This window comes from Triturus cristatus, chromosome 7 (assembly GCF_964204655.1).
Source record: "Triturus cristatus chromosome 7, aTriCri1.1, whole genome shotgun sequence".
NCBI lineage: Eukaryota > Metazoa > Chordata > Amphibia > Caudata > Salamandridae > Triturus > Triturus cristatus.
Window position 1 is genome coordinate 273681554 of NC_140590.1, and position 19226 is coordinate 273700779.

At 48.4% G+C, this 19226-nt stretch overlaps 1 protein-coding gene across 8 annotated transcripts in view; it reads right to left on the minus strand.

Annotated features, from left to right (window-relative positions):
- Positions 1-19226, minus strand: part of LOC146809395 (oxysterols receptor LXR-beta-like) — a 198166-nt gene that overhangs the window by 90930 nt on the left and 88010 nt on the right. For 5 of the 8 annotated variants that reach the window (XM_085616219.1, XM_085616216.1, XM_085616217.1 and 2 more), the window contains one exon: positions 16824-16985. In XM_085616219.1, coding sequence (XP_085472345.1) covers positions 16824-16985 — 162 coding nt within the window. The remainder of the gene's footprint in view (positions 1-16823; positions 16986-19226) is intronic. The other 3 variants (XM_085616220.1, XM_085616218.1, XM_085616224.1) reach the window with 1 other exon arrangement.

A 19226-nucleotide genomic window follows, 5' to 3' on the forward strand; every position in this document is an offset into this window, starting at 1 on the left:
GGGCCGCTCACTAAGGTGCGCGCCTCCCTCCTCGGATCGGCGTTGTCTCGGGGTCTCTGCAGGGCTCAGGAGTCCCGTGGGCACAGCATGCAGCCGCCAAGAGCCGTCCCAAACCCTCGTCAGGGCTCACCCACTCAACAGGCACCGGAACTGCGGCCCCGGAATCTTCCTCCGTTCTCCCTGCCAAAGTGGGAGTGCGACCTCTCTCCCCCGCGCCCACGCTGTCCGGTATGGCAGCCGAGTCCGCCGCAGCGCCGCCGGGAGGGCCTCCGGTCGCGATTCAGAACCAGGCCGCCGAGGCTGCTCCTTCACAGGGCCAGTCCCACCATCAATGACCATAGAGCACCAGGCGGTGAGGGGAAAAGCCCGTCAGGCCAGCCGCCGCCTCTCCGCAGAACACGCAGCCAAGGTGTGCCCCTCACCGCAGCAGCACGTTCAGGAGCATCCAGCGCCGCAAAGGCCCGCCATTCTGCGAGCGGGCAATCCGCTCCTCAGGCACCGGAACTGCAGCCCCGGAGTCCTCCGCTGATCTCCCTGCCAGAGTCGGAGCGCGGCCTCTCACTCCTCCCCGCGCCGCCGGATATGGCAGCCGATGCCGCCACAGCGCAGCCAAGAGGGCCCCCAGCCGCAAGTCAGAGCCGGGCCGCCGAGGCTCCTCCCCCGCAGGTCCGTCCCCGCCAGCAGCGACCAAGAAACACCAGGCGGCGATGGAAAGGGTCCGTCGGGCCGGCAGCCGCTTCACCGCAGGACACGCGGTCAGGGTGCACTCCCCACCACAGCAGCACTCTCGGATCCAGGGAGGGCACCTCAGGGGCGTCCAGCGCCGCAGTCACCGCAGGGATGCCGCCATTTTGCGAGCGAGGCACGATGCCCCGAATGTCGGCAGCGGGACGGCTCAGCGAAGGTTCGGAAGTCCCAGGGATGCAGGCAGGGCTGGTCCGCAGCGTGCACAGCAAACTACACCGCTGGATGGCTCGATTCAGGTAAGGATATCGGGCGCGCCTATGCAGCACTTACGCGGTCTCTACGAGACATGCTGTATTCAGAATGTATAAAGCTCCACCTACTTCCAGTCCATCTTTTTAATTGGCTCCTGTCACTGTCCTTTGTAAATGGTGGATTTTCATTCGTCAATAGGTTTAATAGTCCCTCCTTAGTTCCGCCTATTCTCTTCTTGTAACCTCCCATGAGGACACCCATGTTACATGTGTTCTTACTCAGTAGGTTTTAATTACAGCCTCCGAGCACTATTTTCTTGCATGGTTTTCTCCTGCCTACTGCTGCAGGCAGGACATGCTCTCACGTGACACTTTTTTAGGTCTCGCCTGGCGTAGCTGCGCGTATGCGCAGTCTCGCTGGCGAGATTTAGTGTTATCAGGTATTTTCTGTAAGGGGCATTAAGCCCCGCCCCTCTTTTCTATTGGCTCGCGTCACCGTTTATGCTAAACGGTGGCCAGCCATTGGAAAAGAGGTGTTGGTGACGTATTTGTTTGGGTTTTCGAGCCGTCCCATTTGGACGGACTCGCTTGCTTTGCGTTGGTCGCAAAAGGTTTCTTATCTTTATGGGGCCAAACACATGGCCCCATGAAGACAAGAAACCTTTTGGCAGGCGAGGCCGGCAGGAAAAGCCAAGCAAATACGTCATGGCGTCTTGGGTGGGGGAGATGCGCAGGGCAGGCGGGGGTTTGCTGGGGCCGGGAGTGCGGCACAAAGGGGGGGGGGGGGAGAAGGGGAGGGAAAACTCCCTGCCGCCCGACTGACGGCCAGATCCACCACTCCCCAGGATCAAGCAAGCGCCCAGGCTCCTCACCTCTTTAGAGGCTGCCAGGAAATGCGACAGTCCGTTCCCAGGCTCACCCCAGCTCCTGACTTGCAGTCACCTCCTAGGAGGGGAGCCTCGTGTCTGGCCCAGGATCCCTGCAGTGGCAGTCCGGTCCCGGCACACTGGCGCAGACCAGCGTGGGGAGGGGGCGCGTATGATTGGGTCGCGCAACCCTTCTGCCACCGTCGGACTTGCCGTAGGGCCCACCGCCACACCAGGCCGCCAGTCACAGGCCCTGTCCCCCGACCCAGTAGTTAGTGTGGGCTCCCTCTAAGACAAAGCGGCACAGAAAAAGTAGGGGGAAGCAACATTCCTCTCCTTTTGTCGCCGCCCGATCGGCGGCTGAGCGTGTATCGACTGTCCGGCGCCGCACCTCCTCCAGTCAGGTCCGCCCAGGGCGTACGGTGGGTAGGGTCTCTCTAGGCGCTCCCAGCACCTCACAATCAGGCGGGTGCTCTGCCGGTGCCAAGGAGGGGAGGGGACACCACTAATTCAGCTGGAGCGGCGCCAGCAATTCTCCAGGATCCTCCTCTCTCCGGGGTGCACTAGGAGGAATACCGGAGTTCAGGGCCTCGGAGCGGGCCGGGAGATCACCAAGGCGGAGCCGCCATCTTGGGATCGCCGTGAGGCTGGAGATGCCGCAAAGGCCGCCCGCGGCGTCAGGGTGTCACCCCCACCACTACCAAAGAAGGTTTAGAGGTCAGGGAGAGGCAGGCAGGCGGCGTGTAAGGTGGGAAGTCCCCGATGGCGATGTGAGGCACAGGGGGGGGCGGGGGGGGGGATCGTTTTGCTTGAGATCCGCACATGTCCTTCTCGGTGACGGTTCAAGGGAACAAGTAGATGAACGGTACGCATGCAGAGTGGCAATCCAGGTGCATAGACACAGCAAGCGGTAAAAGAGTGGGTGGGACATTCACCACAAGCGCAGTACAGAATATCAAAGCAGAGCTATGGCGGAAGGGAAATAAAAGTTTGTATATATGTCACTCCCCCTAATAATAATAAAATATCATAAAAAAAAAAATTCCATTCAGGAAACCCCCCACCCTGCGCAGCTCCCAGCAGATAAACCCAGGCGTGGGAGCGCTCCAAGGCCGCAGCTGAAGAGAGGGCTGGCGCACCCGTAGTGAAAGTGCCAGACTCCACACTACAAAGTGTGCAGGAGGCCTCCGCCTGTAAAATGCAGTACCCTGAAGGTCATGAGTTGAAACTCTACTCAGCCTTCCGTCCTTACGAGTGGTTTAAATTGGGTTACAGTTTCATGGTGTTATTCATAGTTCCTAAAACAGCTGAAGTGCGGCACGTAGCGCTATGCAAAAAAAAGATTATTGTCAGTTAACCCATGAGTTGTCTTAGCATTCAAGCCGTGTTCCCGCAGAGTATGCGAACGGCAGTGATTATGCGGTTATCGGCGTGAGGTGGATTTCCAGCCACCTGCCAAGGATGGTTGCGCTTGGCGGTGTGAGGAGTTAAGCGAGTTATCGCTATTTTCGGAGCTCCTCTTAATCGTACAAAGTGCAGTCGGAGTTGTAAATGGGGCTTTCAGAGAGGCGCGATTTAAACGTTCATTCAACCTGCCTTAGTTATTACGTACGGCTGCAGGGGCAGGCTGAAGTTGATTTATAACCAGAGTACCTGAAATTATGTGGTATGGCTGAGTAAATTATGCGGTAAAAAGGCACATGATGCGGCTTGATGTGTAAGATTTTGTGATACTATTACATTATTATTTTGTCCTTTACACACTTCTTAAGACTCGTCCGGGCTTTGGTTGCACCTCATGAGTACCAGTTTAGAACCCAAATGCAGCAATAAGCAACAGAAATGTAACCAGTCAACCTTTGCAAAAGGCTTTCCATTGCGCGCAAAACGTGTCGCTTCGTTGTTATTAACTTTTGAACAATTTGCGCGAGAAACAAAAATTTTGTTTGTTGAAATCTACAGATTATGCAGCAAATGATGAGATGTGTGGCAAATGTGTCAGATCTATAATTATGAGGAAAAGAGCAGTGGCCACACAATCACATTATTCCAGTGGCCCTGCTTATAACAGTGTGTTATGATGTGGAGTGATTTTCCAGTTTTCCTACTGGAGACATTACTGTCTGTGGTTCAAGAAAGTCCCCATCCGTTGAGCCAAAAGCGCACATCGATGACGTCTCATTTTTGTTGTGCGCTGGTATTAGAGCGTGCCGTTTGCTAGCTGACATCAACCTCAGTAATAACTTCTGAGGTGAATCTGTTCCATGCACTTGTTTATGAGAGGGAATAGGTGTGGACAAGTTATTAGAGATACATTTCCTTATTAAACAAGCATTTGCAATGCAATAGGTCTCGCATTTACGCAAGTTTAAGCTATTGGCATTGTAAAGGACGATGCCTTTTATTTATCTTTTAAAAACGAAAACACAAATAAAAGGCATTGTTATTTGCAATGTGAATAGCTCAAACTCGCGTAAATGCGAGACTTATTGCATTGTAAATGCTTGTTTATGTATGCAACTCGGCACGCCTTGGCTGGAATAATGGTGGCAATGCCTTTCTTTTATTATTGAAAACAAGGAAAGCTTGGGTCCTGTACTCCCCAGACTGGACCACCCAAATATCGAAATCACAGAAAGATGTCAAGGGAGGTTATTTTAAATATTAGCGATAAACCAGAGACCACTGATTCTGAGTTTTTTGCTTAGTTTTGATCATTCAAAAAGACATTCATAAATCAATTGGACATGTCTTTTAAAAGGAAACACCACATTAGTAAATCACACAATTGCAACACATTTGTATCCGTGATTTAGAACCATTTCTTTTGTGAGACAATATATACAACAAATACACAATACCAAACGTTATTTGTGACAAAAATATATACAACAAACCAATGATCACAAGACAAACCTCGATAAATTATGTGTGCCAGCCTGAAATTAAACCAGTCCTGCATTTGCACTGAAAACACAAGGCGGACAATTGCTCATTCAAAGGCACATGTCTACTGTCCTGCTTGTGGGAGGGTGGGGATTGTGAGAAGGTGGCCTGATATATGCTGTCCACTAGTTCTAGTGGGCACCTTGTATCAGTCCAAACAACCCCTTATGGTGATAGGTTAAAGACAACCTTTATTGAAAGCTATCCTAGTGGTAGCTATGGAGAGCAGCCTTCATGCTAAGTCTTGAAGGAATGTAAAGCAGCTTGTTTTACCAGTCTATAATCTCTTGAATTATCAAATGAAAGGACAACCACACCAGGTATATATTTAAAATATAGGTATTTAAGATCAAACACACCCCTCTAGTCTCTTTATGAGGCAGGAGTTCGAAGTACTTAAGTTACAAGATAGCAATCATTAGTAATAGCACAAATACACGTTTGGGCCCTAGGGGTGTACCAAACCATATACCAGAAAAGTGGTATAAGAACCACGACTTGAATAGACACTAGGCCTATAGCCTGTAGAATCGCTGGGACCCCAAGGAACCACCCAAGGTAGTGACACAGGGGACCCACGGGGACTGTATGCAGTGTGTAAACACAACCGCGGGTTCCCGTTATCTTCTATGGGCAAGGTCGCGGTTGGAAATTTAAAGATTAGGGACACTTCTAATCGAGTCAGGACCAAACCCTTTTGGACTTCGAAAGTTCTAGGGGTAGCACCCACGGGAGCACCGGAATACTCGAGTTACCTCACCCAGGGAAGCTGGGTTCATAGGTGTCTTTTGGTGTCGGGTCGCGTCGTCGATTTTAATGGGAGCCTGCAAAGAACTGCTGCTGCCATGAAGAGTCCGGAGAGATCCAAGCCTGGATCTAGGATGTAAGGAACCTGAAAGCAGAGGGGACAGAGTCTGGGTCACTTGCCAGTGACCTAGGGCAGGATGGACCAATGCTTCAGGTGAGTTGATGGGTGTCTTGACAATTCAGCAACGAGGTCCGGGAGGCGTCGACGAAGTCCACGAGCCGGATTCGAGCTGTCCCACGAAGTCTGTCAAGTGCTGCGGTGTCAGCGACCAGAATGGACCCAACAAGCCTTGGCAACGGCAAGTCACTGGCATTCAGAGAAAGGACTGCGGTGCAGACCAGCAAGGTCTGAGAGATTCACACAGCGAGGGTAAGCCAGGGCACGTCTGAAGCAAACAGGAAAGCCCAAGCAGAAAAGGAGTTGCCTTCGTTGGGACCGGCTAGCCAACGGGCTCGTGATCGCAAAGGAGCCTTGAGCGGTCCCACTTGAAGCTGGCCCACGGGTCACTCGTGGAGTGGAGGCCAACTATCTTCAGTGCAGGAGGTGCTCAAGGCTGGGGCTACTCGGAGCCCAAAGCACAACTTCGGGGAGGTCCAGGAAGATAGTGTTGCTGCAAAAGATCACGGTGTCCAGGGGTCACAGTTCCACGTCACCCACGGGCCTTACCTTTGCTGGGGACTAAGGGTAGCCTGGGGGAAGTCTGGACATCTACCTCTGGTGATGCAAAGACATTGGCATCTGGCGGGAGCTTCAGCGATGCAGTCCGGTCAAGTTCTTCTTTGGTGCCTGCCAAGCAGGGGAGTCACTCCTTGACCCCAAGGGAGATTTCTTCTGTCTTCTAGTCGTGATAGAAAGTCGAAGGTCCAGGATATATGTTGCAGAGTTTCGTCCAGGGTAATCTAAAGTCCTAGGGACTGGATTCCTATACTTATAGTAAGTTTAGGGGATGGACTAACTCCAAGGCCCCACCTATGGGTGGGCTTGGAAAGAGGGGTGGTTACACCCATTTCCTTTGTCCAGTTTCGCACCAGAGCAGGAGCAGGTAGCCCCTGCAACCGGTTTGAACTGGACTATGCACAGGGACACCAAGTGTGCCCCCAGTGCAGGACTTCAAAGCACCAGAGAGCGCTCCCGCCCAGCCCCACTACACATCTGCCTGTCTGGGGAGGTGGTTACACCTCCCTTCGACAGGAAACCTATTGTCCAGGCCTCCCCTGCCGGAGTTTCGGTCAGCAGCAGGAGGCCAGACCCGTGTCTGTGGCAGAGGCATCCATTTTGTGATGCCAGGGCTCAGGAAAGTCCTACCGGGTTTAGCCAGTGTGAACATGTCTCTCCCTCTAGAAGGGTGGAATGCTACCCCCGCCGCCAGAATTGGCGGGGGGAGGGGGTAGTATTCCAAAGTGTTTGACACCAAACACAACATGTTTTGATGCAGCCATTCCAAAGTTAGCAATTACCGCGAGGTTATAACGCACTTAAGAGTATATGGTATGGCTGTATCACAGAACAAAGCAAAACCAAATAACTAAAGAACGGTGATGGATTAAACCCAGATCAGTTGATTGGGGGTGAGTGCTTGCAATGTTCAACACTCCGTCCATCATTTCCTTTGGTTTTTGCTTTGTTCGCCATAAGTTGGCAGGGTATGCTCAGACGCGAGTCCCTTGCTCACTTTGCTACTGGATTCAAGCAAGCCTTGCTGAAGACGGCTGAAATGCCAGAAACCGGTCCTAGGAAGCTTGTTTCCGGTCCAGGGAAGACATGGCTTGGCAGTTCGGGCTGGACTGTTCCCATGAGGCACAGGGTCAGACTGATTTGCATATGGCCATGTCTGAACTGGGGTGGCAGAGTGGGCTAAAGAACGGTGATGGATTAAACCCAGATCAGTTGACTGGGGGTGAGTGCTTGCAATGTTCAACACTCCGTCCATCATTTCCTTTGGTTTTTGCTTTGTTCGCCATAAGTTGGCAGGGTATGCTCAGACGTGAGTCCCTTGCTCACTTTGCCACTGGATTCAAGCAAGCCTGGCTGAAGACGGCTGAGATGTCAGAAACCGGTCCTAGGAAGCTTGTTTCCGGTCCAGGGAAGACATGGCTTGGCAGTTCGGGCTGGACTGTTCCCATGAGGCACAGGGTCAGACTGATTTGCATATGGCCATGTCTGAACTGGGGTGGCAGAGTGGGCTAAATAACGGTGATGGATTAAACCCAGATCAGTTGACTGGGGGTGAGTGCTTGCAATGTTCAACACTCCGTCCATCATTTCCTTTGGTTTTTGCTTTGTTCGCCATAAGTTGGCAGGGTATGCTCAGACGTGAGTCCCTTGCTCACTTTGCCACTGGATTCAAGCAAGCCTGGCTGAAGACGGTTGAAATGCCAGAAACCGGTCCTAGGAAGCTTGTTTCCAGTCCAGGGAAGACATGGCTTGGCAGTTCGGGCTGGACTGTTCCCATGAGGCACAGGGTCAGACTGATTTGCATATGGCCATGTCTGAACTGGGGTGGCAGAGTGGGCTAAAGAACGGTGATAGATTAAACCCAGATCAGTTGACTGGGGGTGAGTGCTTGCAATGTTCAACACTCCGTCCATCATTTCCTTTGGTTTTTGCTTTGTATCACAGAACAGCCATAAGGAAGTATTTCCGAATGCTGCAGAGGGGCTCAGCTCATGCTTGGGCAACCTCTCACACAAAACCAAGCACTCTGCCTTCAGGATTGTTAAAGGTCTGCCATAGGAGCGGCTTATAGGTTTATATGTGTCTGTATATATGTGTGGATACAGGTAGCCTATACCACGATAAGGGGTGCAAGCACACCCTTACCCAGGCTGCAGTAGCAGTAGGGAAGAGGGGTGGTCCGATGTTAGGAATTGTACCTTCAATCAAGTGCCAGTTGTTGCATATGATTTTCTTCACGGGTTGTGTGTAGGGCCCGAACGTGGAAACACACACAAGGCGATCAGTAGGTGACTTGATTTTTTTGGTTAGCAAATGTTCCCTAGGTATGAACCATGCCCTTTTGAGAGAGTGTTTTAACAATTTCTTAGGATACCCCCTTTCCCAAAGTTTGTTAAGTGCTTCTGCATGGAACTCGTAGTCTTCCCTTCTTGAGCAATTGCGCCTTATGCGCAAAAATTGGACAAACGGCAAATTGTCTTGGAGGTTTCTGCGATGGTAACTTCTGTAGTGGAGGGCATTATTTTTATCCGTGGGTTTTGTGTGAAGAGTGGTAATTAACCCACTGGGTGACATTTTCACACTCACGTTCAGGAATGCAAGACTCTGATTGCTGTATATAACGCTAAATTTGATATCTGTGCTGCGATCATTCAACCATGTGTGGAATTCTTGTAGGATGTTGGCGGGCCCCTCCCATAGGCACCAAACGTCATCGATATACCTGTACCACTGTTTCAAGTGTGGACTGTATGGATTGTTCTGATACAGGAATTGCTCCTCGTACTTAGCCGTGTATAGGCTTGCCAGCGCAAATGGACAGCCCATTGCTACGCCTTTCACTTGGATAACAAATTTATTGTCAAATTTGAAGAAGTTCTTCTTCAGTGAGCTTGATGCTAATTTCAGAATGAATTCCGTCGGAACCCGATGAGGTCTAGGTCTAGATTCCAAAAATACTTCTTTGCTTTCAGTGCAAATGCAGGACTGGTTTCATTTCAGGCTGGCACACATAATTTATCGAAGTTTGTCTTGTGATCATTGGTTTGTTGTATATATTTTTGTCACAAATAATGTTTGGTATTGTTTATGTGTTGTATATATTGTCTCACAAAAGAAATGGTTCTAAATCACGCATACAAATGTGTTGCAATTGTGTGATTTACTAATGTGGTGTTTCCTTTTAAAAGACATGTGCAATTGATTTATGAATGGCTTTTTGAATTATCAAAACTAAGCAGAATAAATGCTCAAAAACCTCAGAATTAGTGGTCTCAGGTTTATCACGAATATTTAAAATAAACCTCCCTTGACACCTTTCTGTGATTTCTTTTATTATTTGCAGCGCCATACACAGTCGCATGCCTTTCTTTTCCTCTTTATTCAACTTTTTAGTTTTTAAACTTACAATGGGAGCACCCACGCTTTAGTTTTAAACATCTTAAGCTAAAGCGTGAGTGCCGCAATTGCTTCAAAAGTAAAGAAATAGAAATAAACTATTTTTTTCTATTTCTTTACTTTTGAAGCAATTGCGGCACCAACACTGGGTCTTAAAATGTTTAAAGCTAAAGCGCTGGTGCCGCCCTTGTAACAAAAGTAAATAAACTGGAGAAAAAATAGTGTCTGCCATTTTTTGGTCTCGGCCTGGCAAAAAGCAGTGCATGCGCTGCTCTGCCATGCAGAGGGCCTTTTGGAATCGATACGATTCCAGCGTGCACGCAAGAGACAATCAAGCCAAAAGATGTGCACGCGGGGATTGGATGCTTTACTGGCGGCATGATACACTGGGACTTTTTTTCTCGCCGCCAGTAAAAGCAGTCCCCGCGTGCACATCTTCTGTCCCTCCCATGAAAGGCCCGTGCTTGTGTTTCTATGGCCTCAGATTAGTTTCTCTTTTACCTTTGACAGCTCCCTGAAAGCGAGGCTTGTAACGCTTGTTGTGTAAATCACCGTCACAGGCAGGGAGAATAAAACCCCGTGTTCGCAGCCATCGAGAAGGGCTGTTGGCTTGGGCCACTGCTCTCCCCCTTTGCATAGAGGGTCGCTAAAGGCTAGAACGAGGCATACAAATCCTAGTTGTGACACACTAGCTCCCTGCCATAGGGCTTCTGCAATCTTTTCCGTGTACATCATTGCATTCTTGGCAGTTCCATTTTCTTTTAATGGATATTTTTTCTCTTCTTCTTTCGGTGTCTCCATCTGCGTGCCATGCAATGGGCCATCTATGCCTGATACACGATTCCTGGCAGCTCCATTCTAATTAGGGGACAGTGTCTGTTCATCTATTGTCGGTTTCAAATCATGGTTGTCGAAGTGAGGTACGCAGGCGCTCCTTCCTTTATAATCATTAAATCCAGCAGTTAAAGCCCCAGTGGTGTTTAAACGGGCACATTTCATTTGGGCCAGGTTTTAAAATATATATATTTTTTTTAAATGTTAATGTCAGCGGGGCGAAATCATAACATGACGATGAATGTAATGTTTTGTACATCAAATAAAGACAGGTACTCGTGCGTTTACCTCTTGAAGGGGTCACCTAGTTAAAAGAAAAAAATAGTTTTCTTTACCCAATTTAGCATTAAAAACTATCACCAACAATGCAATTCCAGAATAAACCTTTGATGTCTAGTTGGGGTTTGAGTTCAGGTGTTGAAATTCACTGGACGGTAGGCGAGAGAACAAATTATAGACTGGCAACATTTGTTTTCAAGCCCAAGTGGACTTAAACTGTGCGTAAAAAGTATCGTGCAACACATGAAAGTTAAGGTTACTGCGGACTGGTGCGTGGTGCCTGTCGGTACATGTCAGGAGTGACAAATTCAAGTACATTATGGTAAGTGCATGCTAGTCTTTTCCCAGTGTTTATTCAGAAAAGGAGTGAAATAGTTTACTTTAAAGAAATCTTGAATGTGTTCATTGTGGACAATATTTTAGGTTCATGGCCTCTTTTGCTTTAGTATGGAAAGGCGGCTATCGCCATCTCCAACTTCTTTCAAGCCCGAAAACCGAGCCAGCATCCATTTATTTATTTTTTAGCCAGCTGTCTTTTAGTCAGTTTCGCTGTTGCTTCAGACCCCTTCTCACGGGCTTTTTTCGCACATCAGCAGTCAGTGTGTACTTCCTGTGATGTTTGATGTTCGGCTCATTGAGATAGCCTGTCAAATCAATCTGAAACAAAGGCCCTTGTTCCTGCGCGAGAGCTTATCCACAGTTTTTCGCCCATTTATTCAAAAATGCGCTGATCTCTATTCATGAGCTGGCGCCGCTTTTTTTTTAAATAATATTCCCCAGCTAGGACAGAGAATGCCTGTTAACACATCTGAATATTTGAACTGAATTGCTTTAACAAAGCTGAAAAATTGGCAGTGCTTTGAGGCCCGTGCACACATTAAATTAACCTCCAAAGTCGCAAAGGACATCGGCAGCTGACACCCGGTACTTCAGACAATATTTTGCACAGAAACGCTCTTGATGTAAAACGTTCCTGCAAGAGAAATTTTGGCTGTTGAATCCATTTTGGAAAATGTATTTTCAGATTTTGAAAGTACAGCTCTGAGGCTGCCATCAGATGTGCGGTTATAAAGTCCTCAGGTAAACACTTGATCAACAACTTCGAAGCCATTGTAACTGAAGGTAGTAAGGAAGGAAGATCTGCTTCCGACAACAAGAAAGCAGACATTTTAAAGGCAAAACAAGTGTAGGTTTTTCTTTTGCAGGGGAAATGTGTGTGGGCTGATCAGCAGGGAGTTGGTATAGTTATTTAAGAGCATGTCACAGAGGCAGTGAAAGGTGTTGGTAGGATCAGCTTCAAGGGCAAGGATCGGATGGGCACGGAATCTACCATCGCCCTTTCCCTTCCTGCTGTGCAATTATACGACGGCTCGGTACTTCGGAGGAAGGTTGCTGTCATGTCACGTGCTGGTACAAACTCGTCTGATCACCAGCCCTTCTCACATTCTATACAGGCTTCCCACCTCCTCCCTCGGAACCGGAAACGCAGCCCCACTTCGCCGAGGTCACCCTGCTTTCTCTACCCAGAGGGCGGCAGACACTCCCTGTACCCACCGCCCCTAGCACCAAAGGCCAGTGTGCCTTCACACAGAGTTAACCTACTGTGCTCTGAACTTGTTCTCTGTGACCTTCCCCAGTGACCTCTGGTAGGTGCTGTTTCGAGATGGTCCCTACACAGAGCGGGAGGGAGGGGCACACGTCCTTTCCAGAGGAAACGGAGCCGGTGTTCTTTCAGTGATAAATGCAACAAGCATTTGCAATGCAATAGGTCTCGCATTTATTCGAGTTTGAGCTATTGGCATTGTAAATGACAGTGCCTTTTATTTATGTTTTAAAAAAACCAAACTTAAATAAAAAGCATTGTCATGTACAATGCCAATAGCTCAAACTCGTATAAATGCGAGACCTATTGCATTGCAAATGCTTGTTTTTTTATCGCAAAGAGTAAATATCTGGGCTCTAGAACTTCTAACGCGACACCAGATGCAGCTCATGCCTGCAAAAAGTTTGCTAAGCAAAGGGATAGAGGGGTCATAAACCCCCCGCCCCCCACTACACTTCAAAAGCAAAGACAAGGAATTCGAGCAAAGGGACCCCATAAAACTTGTGCTTATCTCAAGGAAGCACATTCTTCAAGACAAGCAGAACAGAGCAGGGAGTCCTCAGCAACAACACAGATCGTTCGTTTACTATTACCAGCGCGAGTTTGCTGCTGCCTTGGGGGCAGCACATTACTTGTAATAGGCTGCACTGACCTTGCGTGAGTCCAGGACACCTGTTGAAAGCTGGGCCCTGGGACAGAGGGGAACAGTGCACCCATTATGTAATACGGGCCCTGGTAACTGTGTGAGTGCGTCTGTGTGTGTACCTCCGTGCGTGTCTGTATGTGTGTTTGTATGTGTCTGTACGTGTGTCTGTGTGTCTAGGTGCGAGTGTGTAATTGTGTTTGGGTGTATGCGTGGTGCGTATGTCTGCCTCTCTGAGTGTCTGTAAATGTGTCTGCTTGTGTGTCTGCGTGTCTAGATGCGAGTCTGTATCTGTGTATGAGTGTGTGTCTGGCTCTCTGAGTGTCTGTCATTGTGTCTGCCTGTGGGTCTGCTTATTGTGGATAGTCGTAAATGCACCAACTGTGTAATCTAATGTCTTGAGTTTAGGCGCGAATGTTCCTTCTCAATTATTGTTCAAAATGCCTGCGCCTCCTTTCTTTTGGTGTTGGGGCGGAGACAATGTGGGTGAAGTGAGGCCCCCTGTGGTACTACTTTTGTTAATCACACGTGGGTTATTCACTCAGCGTGAAGACAATGAGAAAGGGGCCTGACTGGTGGTAGCATGTGATCAAATACAGAAAGCGCCCCCGTCTTTGAAGTGACTGGCTTAAGCACACAGGGGCATGGTGACGTCACAGACACTGGGGTGGAACTCCGTTTCAAGCAAGCATTGCCGAAGCCAATACGTCGGCTTGGCATTTTGAATCCTAACTAAAACATCTTAGAACAAGGGGCGTTTTAGGAAAATGTGATCGATGTATGCAAGTCTTGTTTGCATAGACCACAGTGAACTTCAAAGTAAAAACATTTAAACAATATTACATCGAAGCTGCTTTCCACGCTAACTTGGCGCTTTGTTCTCTGAGGTAAGAAAACACTCAGTTTTACTGTCAGGGAACCGGGCGTGCAGGTTGCTGTTTGAAGATGTCGGGTGTCTGCTTTGTCTACGCCTCGCTGAAAAGTCTGCTCACGCTTAATACCCAGTTAAAGGAGGCTTTGTTGCTGGCTCGGGGGCTTTGATATTTTAACAAATTGCCTCCTTTTGCCGTAGTTAAGCATGAGGAAGTTTGATATTATGTTCTGTGCGAGCGTCAGGAGATTGGAAACCGGAAGGCATTGTCATGCAGGCCCGGCTGGTGAAAAGCTTTATTTACATCGCGATCACATCAAAGCGGCCGCGAAAGTGAAAGCAAACGAGTGCTTTCAGGCTGCCAAATGGTGCGCGCGCCCGGCGCACATGCACTGTATTTGGAGGCCTGAAAGCACTCGTTTGCACTTCCAAAACTCGCTTACTATAAGTCTCGCCAGAGCAGCGCTAAAGCGCTGTCTCAGGCGAGACCTAAAAACAACAGTTGATGGACAGAATGCAGAACAATGTCATACATTCACCCCAGTACAGAGATCTGGGCCTAAATCCATCGTTTTTTTGCTAACCGTGCCGTTCCAGTTTGAACCAAGCCATATGCAAATCAGTCTTGACCCTGTGCCTCATGGGAACAGTCCAGCCCGAACTGCCAAGCCAGGTCCTCCCTGGACTGTAAACAAGCATCCTAGGACCGGTTTCGGGGTTTCACCCCTCTTCAGCCAGGATAGCTTGATTCCAGTGGCATGGAGAGCACGGGACCACGTCTGGGCATACCCTTCCCACTCGAGGTGATAAATGCAAAAACAACAGTTGATGGACAGAATGCAGAACAATGTCATACATTCATCCCAGTACAGAGATCTGGGCCTAAATCCATCGTTTTGCAGGTGTTCTTTCAATGAACCTCTCAGGGGGGTATGCTAAAGTGTTCAGAGCCAGCGTTTCCCATCTTCTATTCTAAGCTTCTCCTGGGACAGCGCCGGCACTTTTCAGATTATATTCCACACTTTTAATGGGACAGTTCCACCACTACGCATATAGTCCACACTTTTAGTGGGACAGTGCCAGCACTTCTCCAATTATATTCTACACTTTTAGTGAGAGAGTATCAGCACTTCTCAGCAGGAATTCTGTACTTTGAATGGGGGAAGTACCAGAACTTTTCAGGATGCATTGTATAATTGTATGTACACAGTACTAGCACGTGTGAGCATGTATTCTATACTTATAAAGAGACATTACCAGAACTTTTCAGGATATGTTTTTATTGGGATAATACTAGGACTTCTCAGCATGTATTCCATACTTTTAATGGGACAGTATCAGAACTTCGGAGCATACGTTCCATATTTTAATGGAACTGTAGCTGCATTCTAAGCAAGGCTACTGTCCTGGTAGGCTCGCAGGCTCATCGCTTCCCAGAAGGGCTGCTGCCACTGTAATGGCGCCCCCAGTTGCTATATTGTCAAAGGGTCGGGCCAGCATGTCCCCAGAAGGCTGCCATACATTTAGCGGGGCAGTACCTCTCTCTTATAGTGATAATAACTTATAATGCGTATATTGCGCGTCTTGTCACGCTCTTGCTGTTTCTAAACACTGTACATAAGGGGCGCTATTACCAAATGTAATCCTGCTTGATTAACAGACTGGGCCTTTTCGCCTTCCATAATTGCTCATACTGTGTTCTTCCTCATTCCTTAAAGTGTAAAAAAAAAAAAAAAAAAACACAGTTCCTTCAGCCTGACTTCTTGACAATTTAGCCCATTTTGTGGTAGGAATACTTGTGGTTTAGCCAAACGACACGCATTTTGAACAACAAAGACGAATCGAACTCATTTGGTTTTGAACGTTTTTGGGGATGTATTTTGAGTAGGGTTAAGTGTTTGTTTTTTACTTGCCAAATGGAAAACAGCAAAGTCAGACATTAGCTGAAAGCATTTAAAATATAAATAAAAATCTCTAATGTATGCCATGTACTGTGTATGAAGTGTTACTCTAAAAGAGAGGCTTGCTGTGGTTTCATGCAAATGTACAAATCCGTACGTCTTTAGCATCCGCACCGCGCCTGTAAAAATGCAATAGGTCTCGCCTTTCATTAAGTTAAAGCCATTTGCTTTGCTATACAATACCATTAGCAAAGCAAATGGCTTTAACTTAATCAAAGGCGAGACCTATTGCATTTTCAATGCTTGTTTCCCATTATGTTTACTTTTGATACGCGGCTCCTTCCTTTGTCCCCATCTCAGCAGTACCAGCTCTTTTTTTGTCTTCTGTACTCTCCTCCATTCACATGCTTCTACTTTCCCTTTGCTCATACTTCTACTTCCGTTTTGCTGACTCTTATTATTTCCAGTTCTCCCTCATTCCCCGCTCTTTCATCTTAGTTGTGACTCTCCTCTGCTTTGCTCTCATCTTAGTCAGTCCCTGCTTCCCTTCCTGCCTGATCAGTTTCCGCTCCCTTCGTTTCTCTCTGTGTTCTAATACTACTATGTTGTTTCTCATTTATGTACCCCTCCTTCTCAAGTTTCACCCCTCTGCTCATGTTCTCATACATCAGTAAGTATACACTTGTGTCCGCCTACACAGCTGGCCTGCTGAAGCTACATATCTACATATTCTTCACATGATCGGCAATACCTACCACCAAAAGGGGACCTAGTCATTGTTAAATAAATCTGCATGTTCTCCCCATGGCCTGCAAAATATGCCCAGAGGCAGGAGAACAGGTTTCCCTAGAGTTACACATCTCCATGTTCTCCTAAACTGTTGTTATACCTGCCCTGAAATTGCAGAGCAGTTCTGTTCAGGGATATCATGAGTAGAGATGGGTCATGTTAGCGCCACATAGCTCCATGTTAACCGTCTGTACTAGAATAGGACTACACATCTACATGTTCACCCTCCTCTACTGCTCTATCTGACCCAGGCTCAACTCCACTGTCCACTTACCAGCACTGTGAGTGGAGCCTTCGCCATCTGTAACAGGTTTATCATTTTCAGCTGACGGCAGAGACTGGTCCCTCGATTCTGACCACTCCTCCTTAACCCTGAGCTGAACTGAGTCAGAGTCAGATAGCAGGGTGCCCACAGACTGCAACGAATCCTCGTCTTCTCAACATAGGAGAAAAGAAAATGGTAATCACTCAACATCACCAAGTACAACAAATACATCACCTCATCTGCCCTGTCTCCTTTACACACATCATCTCACCTGCTTCCCTCTACACCCATCTCATCTGCCCTGCCTCTGCTACACATATCTCAGCTGCCCTGCCTCCTCTATACACATCTCAACTGACCTGCCTCCTCTACATGTCTCATCTATCCTGCCTCCTCTACACACACACCATCTCATCTGATCCTCCTTCATACACATCTCATCTGCCCTGCCTCCTCTACATACATCTCATCTATCCTGCCTCCTCTACACACACACCATCTCATCTGCTCCGCCTCTTCTACACACATCATCTCATCTGCCCCTTTACACACATCTCCTCTACGCTGCCTCCTCTACACACATCTCATCTGCCTGCCTCCTCTACATACATCTTATCTGCCCCCTCTACACACATCTCATCTACTGTGCCTCCTCTACACGCAGCATCTCATCTGCCCCCTCTACACACATCTCACCTACCCTGCCTTCTCTACACACATCATCTCATCTGCTCTGCCTCCTTTACACACATCATCTCATCTGCCCTGCCTCCTTTACACACAGCCCATCGGCCCTGCCTCATTTACACACATCTCATCTACCCTGCCTCCTCTACACACATCATCTCACCTGCCCCCTCTAAATACATCTCATCTGCTCTTCCTCCTCTACACACATCAGCTCATCTGCCCTGCCTCGTTTACATACATCTCATCTATCCTGCCTCCTCTACACACACACACACCATCTCATCTGCTCCGCCTCTTCTACACACATCATCTCATCTGCCCCTTTACACACATCTCTTCTACGCTGCCTCCTCTGCACACCATTTCATCTGCCCTGCCTCTTCTACACACATCATCTCATCTGCTCTGCCTACTCTACACACATCATCTCATCTGCCATGCCTCCTTTACACACAGCCCATCTGCCCTGCCTCCTTTACACACATCCCATCTACCCTGACTCCTCTACACACATCATCTCATCTGCCCTGCATCTTCTACACACATCTCATCTGCCTGCCTCCTCTACATACATCTCCTCCAGGCTGCTGCCTCTAGACACATCATCGCATCTGCCCTGCCTCTTTCGCACACATCATCTCATCTGCCCTGCATCCTTTACACACATCATCTCATCTGCCCCCTCTACACACATCTCATCTACCCTGCCATTTCTACCCACATCTCATCTACCCTGCCTCGTATACACACATCTCATTTGCCCTGCCTCCTTTACACACATCATATCTGCCACACTCTACACTCATCATCTCATCTGCCATGCCTTTTCTACACATTTCATCTGCCCTTCCTCCTCTACATACATCTCAATGACCCCGCCTTCCCTACACACATCATCTCATCTGCCCTGCATCGTCCACACACATCTAATCTGCCGTGCCTCTTCTACACTCATCACTTCATCTGCCCTGCCACTTCTAAACACATTTAATTTGTCCTGCCTCTTCTACACCAATCTCACCTGCCCTGTATCCCATACATGCATCTCATCTGCCCTGCCTCTTCTACACACCTCATCTGCCCTGCCTTCTCTACATACATCGGCTCTGCTACGCCTCCTCTACACACATCATCTCATCTGCCCCTGTATGCACATCTCATATACACTGCCTCCTCTACACACATCATCTCATCTGCCCTGCATCTTCTACACACATCTCATCTGCCTGCCTCCTCTACATACATCTCCTCCAGGCTGCTGCCTCTAGACACATCATCGCATCTGCCCTGCCTCTTTCGCACACATCATCTCATCTGCCCTGCATCCTTTACACACATCATCTCATCTGCCCCCTCTACACACATCTCATCTACCCTGCCATTTCTACCCACATCTCATCTACCCTGCCTCGTATACACACATCTCATTTGCCCTGCCTCCTTTACACACATCATATCTGCCACACTCTACACTCATCATCTCATCTGCCATGCCTTTTCTACACATTTCATCTGCCCTTCCTCCTCTACATACATCTCAATGACCCCGCCTTCCCTACACACATCATCTCATCTGCCCTGCATCGTCCACACACATCTAATCTGCCGTGCCTCTTCTACACTCATCACTTCATCTGCCCTGCCACTTCTAAACACATTTAATTTGTCCTGCCTCTTCTACACCAATCTCACCTGCCCTGTATCCCATACATGCATCTCATC